This window comes from Carcharhinus amblyrhynchos, chromosome 3 (genome assembly GCF_965287045.1).
Source record: "Carcharhinus amblyrhynchos chromosome 3, sCarAmb.v2.hapA, whole genome shotgun sequence".
Classification (NCBI taxonomy): domain Eukaryota; kingdom Metazoa; phylum Chordata; class Chondrichthyes; order Carcharhiniformes; family Carcharhinidae; genus Carcharhinus; species Carcharhinus amblyrhynchos.
Window position 1 is genome coordinate 85,317,103 of NC_137326.1, and position 13,860 is coordinate 85,330,962.

Sequence of the window (13,860 nt, forward strand, 5' to 3'; positions counted from 1 at the left end):
TTCCTCAGATACTTTGTGCTTTCAATCATCCACCATAGTCAGTTGCCAGGTTGGTCTTCCACTTAAACTCTGGAGGCTGGGACATCCCTTTTAGGAGCATTCCAGCACATTCTCTCTCTGGAAGGCAAGAGAATGGATGCGAGTGTTACTGAAACTCATCTCCACCAATTTGTGTAAATCATGAATATAGTCACATGAAAGATTAGTCTGTCAGAACACATGGGAAAATGGGACTGTATCACGGTCTAACTCTACTACAATCCTCTCTGCCTCTTAGTTACACAAACAACACATTTCAAATTTAACTTTTCTTGAACATTTATGGTCATTGGATTATTGGCTGCTGAGATTTGGCAAACATTTACACTCATGATGCAATCAAACGTAATTTCTTTAATACCTCAACTCCCATGTTTCATCAGGTCTGCTCCAACATTTAATTAACTATTTATTGAATTGCACATAACTTCACACACTTTGAAAATTTCCCTTAAATTTCCCTCTGGATTTGCAAATAGATAATTCAGTGATCAAAGGTCTAAGCAGAAATAAACATTTGGAATCTACTTGTCACTTTCTCTTATTATCAGATGCCCATGACGCTGTTCTGAGGTTCAATGGGGCACCTACCATAGGATTTGAGTCTGATGTGGGGAGACGCACAACAATTCGAATGATTAATTCACAGGTAATGTCAAGCAAGGTGACGTGGAAAAAATCTAGGGTTCGACAGCGAAGTGGTATGTTACAGTTCTATTTTGCAGGATTATGAAAGAGCTGCAACAGGTCAGTGCCACAGGAGTGGCACCAAGAGAAGAATGGCCACAAACAGGCAGCTAACATCCAGTTCATACCCCACACTCCGCAACTGGTGTGGGGGAGGGATGGAGCAGACATGAGACAAATTACCACAAGGAAGAATCTTTTCCCCACAAATTCATCTTGTGCACCTGGATGATAGTTCAAGAGTAGCATTGACAATGGCCAGGGAACAAGCTGTAGCCTTGTTTGGAAATGGGGTGGACAATAAGAGGGGAGAAGATAACATACAGTGGAGAACAGTTTGTTCAAGCACCCTAACACAATTTCACTTAGAATGAGTCTAAAATAATCCCAAAACATCGAACATGGAATTTCCTCCCTAAGAGCGTTGTGGGTGTACCTTCCCCACATGAGTTGCAGTAGGTGACTCACCAACGCCTTCTCAAAGGATGGGCAATAAATGCTGACCTTGCAAGCAAAACCCACATCCCTAGAACAGCCAAGAAAAACCATAATACAAACATTCAGTGACATGCATCTTAACTCTACAGGGTGCATGTCACTGAACCGATTATTGGAATGGTAAAAATGCAGAAATGATGCATTTTCAAACGGTCTTCCTATATCCCTGGAACCCAACTTCTAAGTTATGTAGCAAACATAAAACAAAAGCTGAGTGAAAGGTTGTTTTGATGGCAATAATATGTGGGATATATTTCTATGGAACAACTAAAAAGGAATCTATAAGGTCATATTGAAGAAGGCAACAAGGGAGCACGAAAACAGAAAGTTGGCTATATAACTGCAGATGAAACCAAGCCTGCACCATTCATATCTACTTTCTCCAGGTGATCGCCACCTAGAATCTCGTCTATTACCGCTTTAAAAAATGAGTCTTTCAAAATCTAGTGAATAATATTCTTGTATCCCTGGATCACAATTGGCTTACAAAGGACATTTTGATGCTAATAATGTAATATGGTGGCATAATCCTGGGTCAATTACTCCTGAGGTGCTGACTGTGATCACAGCTAAATGAGTTAACCTCATCCCATATGACAAGCTGAACTAGTTTACATAATTCGATGGCATTCCTAATAATAATAATAATTGTCGTACCAGAATTAGTTGTAGGGAGTGTGTTGGGGGGGGGTGATGGGGCAGTAGGTAGAGTGGGATTAAGGTCATAGAATTGTCAGGTACCAGTGACCAGTCAAGCACTGCCGTGTGGCCAACAGAAGATATTCAAAGTAGAACAATTCATTCCCTCATCTGTCCATTAGTGGTTATGGAAACAGTGGATGAGGAAGAGGAGAGGCCACATTGGAAGCATCCTAAAGGTGAACAAAAGCATTTTTTCCTGTTGTCTACCCCGTCATTGGAATACCTATTCCACATGATCTACAAGAGAGTTATGGGCCATGGGAGGAAGGTAGGAAGATGGAATTAAAGCCATAATCAGATCAGCCTTGATGTTATTGAATGGCAGAGCAGACTCAGTTCACTGAATGGCGTGAACCTGCGACTGTTTCTTATATTCTTATCCCAAACAGTACCGTGCCTCCGGAATGCTGGTCAGGTCCTCCAGCTACATTAGGGTGCATCTCTTTGATGTGGGGATTAACCAGCCGTTTGGTGCAGGATGATCTAACCCAGCTAACCACATATGGGGAGATGGCATTCGACACAAATTAGAGTTTTGGGTAGCAAATATTTGCTAATTACTCCCAAGATGTCCATCAATAAAGCAATTTGAAAAATGCTGGAGACAAATGGGTTTTGGAAGCTTATGTATCAAAGATTCATTTTAAATTATTCAGAAAATGCTTATGTACAGCAGTAAGAGATACATAACTATCATTAGCTGGGATAGCTTCCCACACAATGTCTCCAAGTTCTTCTGTGCTTGAGCAACCTTTTTAATTAATTAATGCAACACTTGCTCTTGTTACAGATGACTTCGGCTACACCGTATTGATTGTTTATATACTGTATACATTGTTTTTTAACAATGTTAAAAAATATACATCTTTTCAGGGTATAGCACCCCAGACGTCAGTGCACTGAGTTATTTTGATAAGGTTTTTCTGTAACTCTAGGGCTATTATTTTTTAAAGTATCTATTTTTAAGTGATATGCTTCATTGATTAGTCAGTGCCTTAAACAGAGGCCTCACCCAATGCCGACATGGCTGAGTACAGCATGCACCATTGGTGGTGTTATTAATTTTGTCACAAAAAAAACAGCCAGAATAGCCATTCCTTAAAGGAATTGGCTGCCACCAATGGTTTAGTTCCAAAATGTTTTCCTTACCTGAATGTAAAGCTAGGCAAAAGGTGGGTGATCACTACAGCCGCTGCAACTTCTGTTTCTACCCCGGTTAAAATTGGGGCTGTAAAGTTAAAAGGCCAAGAATTTCTAAGAAGTTGACACATCTACAGAGCACTTGTTTAATCTTACATATGTCAGACAGCAGTTGGTGAAGGCAAAAATCAGCCATAACATATATACACTTCCAGCTCTAACTCTTCAACAATAGAAGTTGATGAGATTGACTTTTTTTTACATAGTGACATTGTTATTGTGAAAAGTTGCAGATTTAAAAGTTGCTTTGAAAGCTGCAATGACCCATATTGTGAAGGGACTGGAATTGATGTTTGTTGAAGTTTGTGAACAATTTGTGGATCTGACATTCACCCAGTAGTTTGTTTCTAATGAACCTTGTGGCGTCACTGGATTTTGGGTTAGAATTCATCCATTAGAGATATTTTGCATTCCCTGTCTTCCATATTTTTGTTTACACTGCGGTTTCAATATTTCTTTCAAAGATTGAAGAAAACAGTATATAAATGGAGATGTTATGACTGTTGGTTGATGTGGTTATAGAAGTAGGAGTAGCAATGGTTTTGGGCTTGTCTGGATATCTTTATGTCCCATGTGGAAGCTTTGAGGACAGGGAAAATTAGACACTGTTTGAGTGATGCAGACTGGCATTAAAAGAAAAGCAGCCTTTAATTGTTATAAGACACTGCAGCTTTAAATTTCATTTTATAAAGATACAGAATAATCTTTTGTTATACTGGGTACTCTGATGGATCTGTATTTCTGTGTTGTTTTATAGTGAGAGACACTGGAATCGCTCCAGCTCCCTCTCAAAGATTAATTATAAGTACTTACATGGTGATATTATTAAAGATTTCTTTTGTCAAGCAGTGAAGGTTTTGATTGCTCTATTAGAATTAATGAACTCAGTATGTGTATCGAGTATATAAAAATCTATTTTACTCTTTCTTCTTTGGCACATTTTAAACCAGAACTTTCCCCCTCCAGCTCATCTTAAGGCAAGAGTCCAAGTTCCACGAAAACGATTTATACAAAACGGGTATCTTATTAGTGTGGGATCCAGCGCCGTATTCATCTAATCTTACTGAGGTATGATTTTAATTAACCTGCTAGAGTATGCTGTTACCTTCTGGAGGGATTTCAAGAAATGTGCCGTTTGTGTCTTGCCCACAGCTGTGGTCACAGATTGAAATGTTCATCTACTTACCTGGAAAAAGGCATTGAAAGCATTGTTACCTACAAATGGTAGGAGTCTGTGAGCTTTGTGTTAGTTACATTAAATATAAAATCATCAAGATTGCAGCTCCTGATCACTACCCAGTAACATTGGACAGGGATTTACGGCCTTACTCAACCCGAGACCAGAAAATTCCATTGTCCGCTCTTCACTCGCTCTGATACCCGTGGTGGGTGGGACGGTAGAATTCTGGCAGTTATATCTGTAGTCGCTCATTTAATTGGGCTTGCCAATGAGGGCTAGTTTGCACTCATACTCCAGGCTCACACATCAAGACAGAAACTTTACGCTGCAGAAGTAGCCATTCAGCCCATCGAGTCTGCACTGGCTTTTGAAAGAGCATTCTACCGAGTCCAACTCCCCTGCCTTATCCCCATAACTTTTCACATTCTTTCTTTTCAGATGGCAATCCAATTCCCTTTTCAATGCCTCGATCGAACCTGCCTCCACCATCCTTTCAGGAAGTTTGTTCCAGACTCCACCTACCCTCCAGTTGAAGACGTTTCCTCACATCTTTGTCAATCATTAGAATCTGTGCCCTCTAGTTCTTGATGCTGTCTTGAATGGGAACAGTTTCTCACTATTTACCCTGTCCATGCCCCTCAGGATTTTGAATATCTCTATCAAGTCACCTCTCAGACTTCGATTCTCCAAGATAAACAGTCCCAATCTCACTCATCTATCCCCATAGCTACAGTTCTTTATCCCTGGAATCACTCTTGTGAATTTCCTCTGTACTCCTTCTAATGTCTTTCTCAAGTATGGCACCCAGTACTGGATGCAGTACTCCAGGTAGGGCCTAACGAGTCTCTCATACAGGCCATATTAGCAAGACAGTTGGGGGGTTGTCACTGCCAAATACACTGGCATGACTCAGAAATGCAAAAGTGGAAAATAATTTCAAAACAAAGAAGCTAGCTTGCTTGCATCTCTAATTAAAGCCAGTCTCTCGGGGAGAAGAGTGGTGATGTCCTTTTCACATATTTTCCTCTTTGTTATGTTTGGGGGAGTGGTTAAGAAATGGTGCAATAAATTGACTTGGCCGTGTCTTTGTCCCTCCCAACAATACTGTAGGATTTTCAGGGCTTCTGTTAACTGGAGGATGTACATGTCTAGAATGGTTATTTGTGAGGTGGGGAGGTGGCATTCCCACATGCAGGAATACTCCAATAAACTTGGTAATAGAGATTATGCCATGATTCTCTATGTACTGGAGGATCTGTGGAACCAGGAACCAGCCCCAACATTTGAGATGAGAGAGTTGGTAACCTATTACTGCCGCTGCCCAGCTTAATCTTCAGGTTTTGTGGCCTGCTGGCTGTTGCTCTCAAACAGTAGTCAGAAAGCCTCAAATACAGCAGTGAAGTGAACAATGGACCAGGGATAGGCATGAAACACACCAATATCCCCCACACCCGCTGGTTATCCAACAGGACCAAGAGAAGACAGTTGGCTCCAAAGTATTTTTATACTTCATCTTCAATTCATCAAGTTGAAGGATGATGTATGTTGAAGCAAAGGAAAATCTCCAATATATCCTTGTAACTGAAGTTTCTCATCCCTGGAAACATTCTTGTAAACCTATTGTTAGCATTGTGACCTATGACGTGTGAGTATTTATGTATTGGGCACTTATTGCACACCGGTGAATGGAGAAGTGATGACTTAGCATGATATGCTCACATGTTATTCTTACAGTGCATTGCAGCAATAATTGTGGTCTTATTGAACTGCTTAAAGCATCAATCACATTTGTTTACTGGTCAAAGTTAAATAGTGGCTTACTTGTGCCTTTTCTTGTGTAATGGGAGCTGGCAACAGACCAGGTCAGCAATGATTGTGACATACAGATCCCTCACATATTAGGGTGACATAGTGGCACAGTGGTTAGCATTGCTGCCTCACAGCGCCAGGGACCCAGGTTTGACTCCTGGTTTGGGTCACTATCAGTGTGGAGTCTGCAGATTCTCCCTGTGTCTGCATGAGTTTCCTTTAATAAGAACATAAGAACATAAGAAATAGGAGCAGGAGTAGGCCATCTAGCCCTTCGAGCCTGCCCCGCCATTCAATAAGATCATGGCTGATCTGTCGCTGCTCAGTTCCACTTTCCCACCCTCTCCCCATAACCCTTAATCCCCTCTCTTATCAAAAACCCATCAACCCGCGTCTTAAAAATGTTTAGCGAGGCAGCCTCCACCACTTCAACGGGCAGAGAATTCCAGAGATTCACCACCCTTTGAGTGAAGAAGTTCCTCCTCAACTCCGTTCTAAACCGCCCCCCTTTTATCTTGAGGCTGTGCCCCCTAGTCCTACTGTCTTTTTTGAGCGGGAAGAGTCTTTCCACCTCTATCCTATCCATCCCATTCATCATCTTATACGTCTCAATGAGATCTCCCCTCATTCTTCTAAACTCTAACGAGTACAAGCCCAGTTTATTCAGCCTCTCCTCATAGCTCAACCCCCTCAACTCCGGTATCAGCCTAGTAAACCTCCTCTGCACTCCCTCCAAGGCCAAAATATCTTTGCGCAGGTGCGGCGCCCAAAACTGCACACAGTACTCCAGCTGCGGCCTCACCAATGCCCTATACAGCCGCAGCAAGACCTGCCTACTTTTATATTCAATCCCCCTCGCTATGAAGGCCAGCATCCCATTCGCCTTCCAGACCACCTGCTGCACCTGCAAGCTGGGTTTTTGCGACTCATGCACAAGGACTCCGAGGTCCCTCTGCACCGTCGCCTGCTGCAGTTTTTCGCCCCGTAAGTAATAGTCCTTCCTACCATTCTTCCTACCAAAGTGGACCACCTCACACTTGCCAACATTAAATTCCATTTGCCATTTCCTGGCCCATTCACCCAGCCTATCTAGATCCTTCTGCAGACTCTCCACACCCTCCGCACAATTTGCCGTTCCCCCAATCTTGGTGTCATCAGCAAATTTCGACACCCTACACTCGGTTCCCTCCTCCAGATCATCTATATAAATGGTAAAAAGCTGAGGCCCCAGCACCGACCCCTGGGGCACTCCACTAGTCACCATCCGCCAATCCGAATAGCACCCGTTGACCCCCACTCTCTGCCTCCTATTTGACAACCAATCCTCTATCCACGCTAACACCCTACCCCCAACTCCATGTCCCTCGACCTTCTGCAATAACCTCTTGTGAGGTACTTTGTCAAACGCCTTTGGCTGCTCCAGTTTCCTCCCACAGTCCGAAAGACATGCTGGTTAGATGCATTGGCCATGCCAAATTCTCCCTCAGTGTACCGGAACACTGAGGTGCCAGGGTGTGTTGAATAGGGGATTTTCACAGTAATTTTATTGCAGTGTTAATATAAGCCTACTTGTGACACTAATAAATAAACTGAAAGTTTTGTCGATTATATAATGGACTTATACCTGCTATATTTTGATGGAACACACAGTGTTGGTAGAATTTCAGTGAATCTACTTCAGAACAGCACAAGTCATGTTTTGAAAATTTCAACAATAATTTTGTGGGCGACGGGAGGGAAACAAGTGTCATCCTACATCATGGTATTCAACATTTCTGTTTTCTCCCACAGTGGTTCAACCATCCAGATTACAATTTCTTCGACAATTACAAAAAATATCGTAAAAGTAATCCAGGCCAGCCCTTCTACATAATGAACCCCAAGATGCAATGGCAGCTTTGGGACATCTTGCAGGAGAACACAGCTGAAGAAATCCAGCGCAATCCTCCTTCCTCCGGTTTGTTGGGTAAGTGAAGAGTTCTGCAGCAACTGGGGCTGACTTTCATAGAATCCCTCCAGTGCAGAAGGAGGCCCTTTGACCCATCAAGTCTGCACCAACCACAGTCCCACCCAGGCCCTATCCCATAAGCCCATGTATTAACCCTGCTGGTCCCCTTGACACGAATGGACAATTTAGAGTGGCCAATTAACCTAACCTACACACGATTGGGGTGTGGGAGGAAACCGGAGCACCCAGAAAAAACCCACAGGGAGGACGTACAAACTTTACAGTTAGTCCCCGAGGCTGGAATTGAATCCAGGTCCCTGGAGCTGTGAGGCATTACCTTTTTGTGCTTTCCAGCTTTGTGTGCTTCAGTCGTGTAATTGCTATTGGTTACAGGAGATTGTTTTCCTATTCTGTTCTGTGTTATCCTTTGTGAAGTAATATAACCTTTTCTTTGAGCGGTAGGTTGTTATTTATCTATTATATGTAGATATAAAATATACATACATATATCAATATAAGATGCCAATTGACTTTGGTGCTTGTCACTGTTGCATTCAGAGCAATGAACATTGGAATAAATTGACCCCGGTTTAGTTTGCTTTCAGAATAAATTGTGGAAGGAAGTATGAATGTTGCAAACTGATGGTAATCTCAACATTTTAAAATGGCAAATGCCAATTAAACAGCAACATGCTTGGTGAGAAAAACAACTGGAATATTGGGATGTACAGATAAGGATGTTTAAGCGGTGATGGCCTACTGGTACCATTGCTAGACTATTAATCCAGAAACTCAGCAAATGTTTTGGGGATCTGGGTTCAAATCCCACCACAGCAGATGGTGAAATTTGAATTCAGATAAAAATATCTGGAATTCAGAATTCACTGATGATCGTGAAACCATTGTCGATCATGGGAAAAACCATCTGGTTCACTAATATCCTTTAGGGAAGGGAATCTGCTGCCTTACCTGGTATAGTCTTCATGTGGTTGGCACTTAAATATCCTAACAAGCCATTCAGTTGAAAGTGATTAGGGACGGGCAATAAATGCCTGCCAGCCAGTGACGTCGATGTCCCATGAATGAATAAACAAAAGATAAAGACGTAGTGTTGTAATTTGGTGTGCTACCTTCAGGTTTCAGTTTTATCGCACAGGAAAGGTGTAGGATTATTGGAAGGATTTCTCAGAAAGTCTGATCCTAAAAGCCTAATTTATGAGGAAAGGTGATCTAACCCAGCACTTGACTCTCTATACAGGCAAAGGAAGAGTGGGAACTTGATAGAGAACTTCCGAATTTTCATCGCTGTGCAAAATTAGTAATCAGAAAAGGTCTCTTGGGTTTAATTGTGAAAAAATAGGAAATTTGGGCAAGTTATTTTTTAAAAATAGGTTTGTGAACAGAATTTTAGAATAGATAACTAATGTGGTTGGTGGAACTGAAAACAGTAGCAGATGAACAAAGAGGTAAATTAGTGCCAAGTAATTAGTCTCAGAATCACAGAAAGGAAGGTAAACCTTCTCCTTATCCTGTTCCCTAGCTATCTGAAAATGTTTCACAACCAGTGGGCTCATTTTCAAACATGGTCATGGGTGTGAGGACAAATCTGACAGCAAAATCATATAAGTAGCAAGTGAGATACATGACCAGTCATTCTATTATGCATGGCGTTATAAGAGATTCATTGTGATTCAGAACATTGGGAGAACTCCCGTTCACCTTTGAACTGTATCGTTGAATCTTTTTCACCTACTGACCTAGCAGGTGAGGCCTCAGTGTAATTTCTCAGTAAAGCAAGTAGGCGATTCCATTAGCCCACTGCGCTGATTGAGCAGCAAAACGGATCAGGAGACATCAACAGAGGTTGTTAGCAGGCTCCCCACTGGGCGAAACAGTGCATCTCCAGCTCAAGTTTTTTGGAGTTATCAGCTCTGCACCAGAAATATTGAATTTTGAATTTGAATGTGATTAGAAGGTCCGGGACTGAAGTCTCTGGGTCTGCTAGCATCTCTCCCTCCCTTCACAACTGATCCCCAGTAATGGGGAACAGGCGGCCTGACCCCACTGGAGGGCATGATGTGGGTATGCCGGCGTTGGACTGGCGTAACCACAGTAAAAAGTCTGACAACACCAGGTTTTAGTCCAACCTATTTATTTGATAATATACTCACAAGCTTTCGAGGGACACCCTCTTCGTCAGGTGAATGGAGAGTTCTGGCCTCAGACAGAGCATATAAAGCACAGACAGTTTAGAGATTACTGATTAGAATGCGAATCTTTACACCTAACCTGCTGTTCAAGACCTGAAGTGGCTGATAATGTGAGTGGAAGGAGCACTGATCACAGTTTAAAGAGATGTGTATTGTCTCCAGACAGTACAGTAAGTGAGGTTTTGCAAACCCAGGCAAGTCACGGGGGTTACAGGTAGTGCGACATGAACCCAAGATCCCTGTTGAGACTGTCCTCATGTGTGCGGAACTTGGCTATCAGTCTCTGTTCAGCGACTCTGCGCTGTCGTGTGTCATGAAGGCCGCCTTGGAGAATGCTTACCCGAAGGTCAGAGGCTGAATGCCCGTGACCACTGAAGTGTTCGCCAACAGGAAGGGAACAGTCTTGCCTGGTGACTGTCGAGCGATGTTCATTCATCCGTTGTAAATACTCTTGCAACTCGGCCAACATTGTCTACCTGATACGTTGCAAGAAAGGATGTCCCGAAGCATGGTACATTGGGGAGACCATGCAGACGCTACGACAACGGATGAATGAACATCGTTCGACAGTCACCAGGCAAGACTGTTCCCTTCCTGTTGGCGAACACTTCAGTGGTCACGGGCATTCAGCCTCTGACCTTCGGGTAAGCATTCTCCAAGGCGGCCTTCATGACACACGACAGCGCAGAGTCGCTGAACAGAGACTGATAGCCAAGTTCCGCACACATGAGGACGGTCTCAACAGGGATCTTGGGTTCATGTCGCACTATCTGTAACCCCCGTGACTTGCCTGGGTTTGCGAAACCTCACTTACTGTACTGTCTGGAGACAATACACATCTCTTTAAACTGTGATCAGTGCTCCTACCACTCACATTGTCAGCCACTTCAGGTCTTGAACAGCAGGTTAGGTGTAAGGATTCGCATTTTAATCAGTAATCTCTAAACTGTCTGTGCTTTATATGCTCTGTCTGAGGCCAGAACTCTCCATTCACCTGACGAAGAGGGTGTCCCTCGAAAGCTTGTGAGTATATTATCAAATAAATAGGTTGGACTAAAACCTGGTGTTGTCAGACTTTTTACTGTGCCCACTGGAGGGAACAGAGGCCATTGAGGCCCCCCCCACCACCGCACCCCCCCCGGCAGTTGGGATTAAAGGCAGGCAGCCGGCAGTGTCAAGGCAGCAAAACCAGAGGGTGGGACCCATTGGGGATGGAGCCTATAGGGGGGGCGATTGGTGGGTGGGGGGTGCCTGCTGCCACTGTGCATTTGGGGTCGGTGGCATAAGGAGGGAAGAGGGTAATTGGAGTTTGCCATTGGAGTGGGGGCAGGGGGTTTGGGGGTTTCAGGGCTGCCGGGGGGATTGGGTCAGCCGGGAGATAGGGCCGGGACCACCGGGGTGGGTCAAGGAGATCAGGCCTGGCAGAGGAATGGGGAGACATAGGGACTGGCCTAGAGAGGTCTGGGAGGCCAGCGATCGGGGGTAGGGAGTCAAAGGAGCAGTGATGCAAAATCACGGGCCTGGCCAGCAAAGGCGTTGGTCAGCAATTGGAGGTCAACAGTGCAGCGCCACTATGCATGTGTCGATCTTCACTCTGACAGATTGGCACATGCACAGTGGCCCACTCAGTGCTATGCTGCTGACCTCTCCAGCGAGAATAGGCCCCACCCATTGATTTTCAGAGTGAATCCCATTCGGGCACTCTACAGTGCTCAGAGCATGGGAGATTCATTCTGAAAATCCCACTAAAAAAACCAGCAGGAGTTACTCCAGTTTTCAAACGAATTCGGTACTTAGAACCTTTTTTTGGGAGAATCGTCCCCCTAAATATTACACTGAAAATGCAACACTCCATCAGTACTGCACTGAAAGCACAGTCCAGAATATTTCCTTAAACCCTGGACTGGATTTTGAATCTATAATCCACTGATTCAGACTCGCATGCAAATACTTAGCTTAGTTGGTAGCTCTCTGATGGTGAAAAATAATGGGTGGTTTGTAAGGGTAGAGTAAATGGGCCTCTCATTTTTATCTACCCCAAACATCCCAATATAACTAAGCATGGAACCAATACTATAATAAATATTCCAAGTGATTTGTATGGGAACGATTGGATACCACATACTGATAGAAGAATTTAGAGAGGTGGCTGAGAGCTTGGTTGAAAATATAGGTTTTATAATGACCTTAAAAGCACATTAATGAATAGCAAGGGAAGACTGAGACTTGATGAGAATAAGCTAAAGCTGCTGAAGTCTCTGCCCAAAACCACATGTGATGCTTTAAGGGCAGATTCAATTTCTCTATCAATGGTTCACTTCATCACCAAAGTTTTGTATTCACCTGATCAGCCCATGAGTTACCTTGTCTTATGTCCTTTTCTTTTCAACTTTGGTGATGGTTTGCACTGTGAGCCTTGCCTTTTCACCTAGGCTTCTCACTTTTTAAAAGAAAGGCTGGTTGGCTCTGATCTGTCTAGCTGTCCCTGAATGTGAGTGGCAGGGAAAATTTGCATGACAGTAATCCTGATAAGACATGTGAGTTTGTGTGGGGGCTGGCAGCAACTGCAATAAGAAGTCTGACAACACCAGGTTTAAGTCCAACCGATTTATTTAATTGTAAACTCACAAGCTTTCGGGGTTTACTATCAAATAAATCAGTTGGACTTAAACCTGGTGTTGTCAGACTTCTTACTGTGTTTACCCCAGTCCAACGCTGGCATCTCCACATCATGAGCGACTGCAATCTCCAGCTCCTCCTGGCTCCCTTTTGAAGTAAGACAAGTTCAAAAGAAAACCACCCTTGATCTCTAATGGTCCCTTTAAGCAACACATTAAAACAGCTGAAGAACCTGATTACTCTTTTCACAATCAAGTTTAGAAATAGGCACAGGAACCTCATTTCAATGCAGAAATTAAGCCAGAACTCATTTCAAGCAGCCGTCATTGCCACCCTATAACAAATGGCCTGGCTAAATTTAACAGAGGTCCAGGCACATCAGGGACAACTCATCCCATTGCCAGATTTGTTATCATTTACAGTTTGAATTTCTTGCTCAGACCTTGCTTCCATTGTGACAAACTAAGTCAGGCCCAAACATTATTCACTTTATTTTTGGCTTCAGGAAGGGTTTAAGACCACAAGTTGCCTCCTCATCTCCTCTGCTCTGATGAAGGGTCATCTAGACTCAAAATGTTAGCTCTATTCTCTCCCCGCAGACACTGTCAGACCTGCTGAGATTTTCCAGCATGTTTTGGTTTCAGATTCCAGCATCCGCACTATTTTGCCTTTTGCCTCCTCATTTGTTAAGTCACTTGTTGCTTTCCATCTTTTCCTTATTCGTTCATGGGACAGCAATAAATGCTGGCATCATTGGCTGACCAGTATTTATTACCCATTCCTAGTTGTCCGAGGGCAGTTGAGCTAACCACATTTCTGTGGCTCTGGTGTCATATATAGCCATGATGTGGAGATGCTGGCGTCAGACTGGGGTAAACACAGTAAGAAGTCTCACAGCACCAGGTTAAAGACCAACAGGTTTATTTGGTAGCACAAGACACTAACTTTCAGAGCGCTGCTCCTTCAAA

General features: G+C 43.4%; 1 protein-coding gene across 4 annotated transcripts in view; it reads left to right on the forward strand.

The window, feature by feature from the left end:
* The window catches only part of LOC145340907 (beta-galactoside alpha-2,6-sialyltransferase 1-like), a 149,014-nt gene that overhangs the window by 121,530 nt on the left and 13,624 nt on the right, over positions 1-13,860 (forward strand). For all 4 annotated transcript variants that reach the window (XM_080185467.1, XM_080185469.1, XM_080185468.1 and 1 more), the window contains 3 exons: positions 591-688; positions 4,093-4,194; positions 7,907-8,081. In XM_080185467.1, coding sequence (XP_080041593.1) covers positions 591-688; positions 4,093-4,194; positions 7,907-8,081 — 375 coding nt within the window. The remainder of the gene's footprint in view (positions 1-590; positions 689-4,092; positions 4,195-7,906; positions 8,082-13,860) is intronic.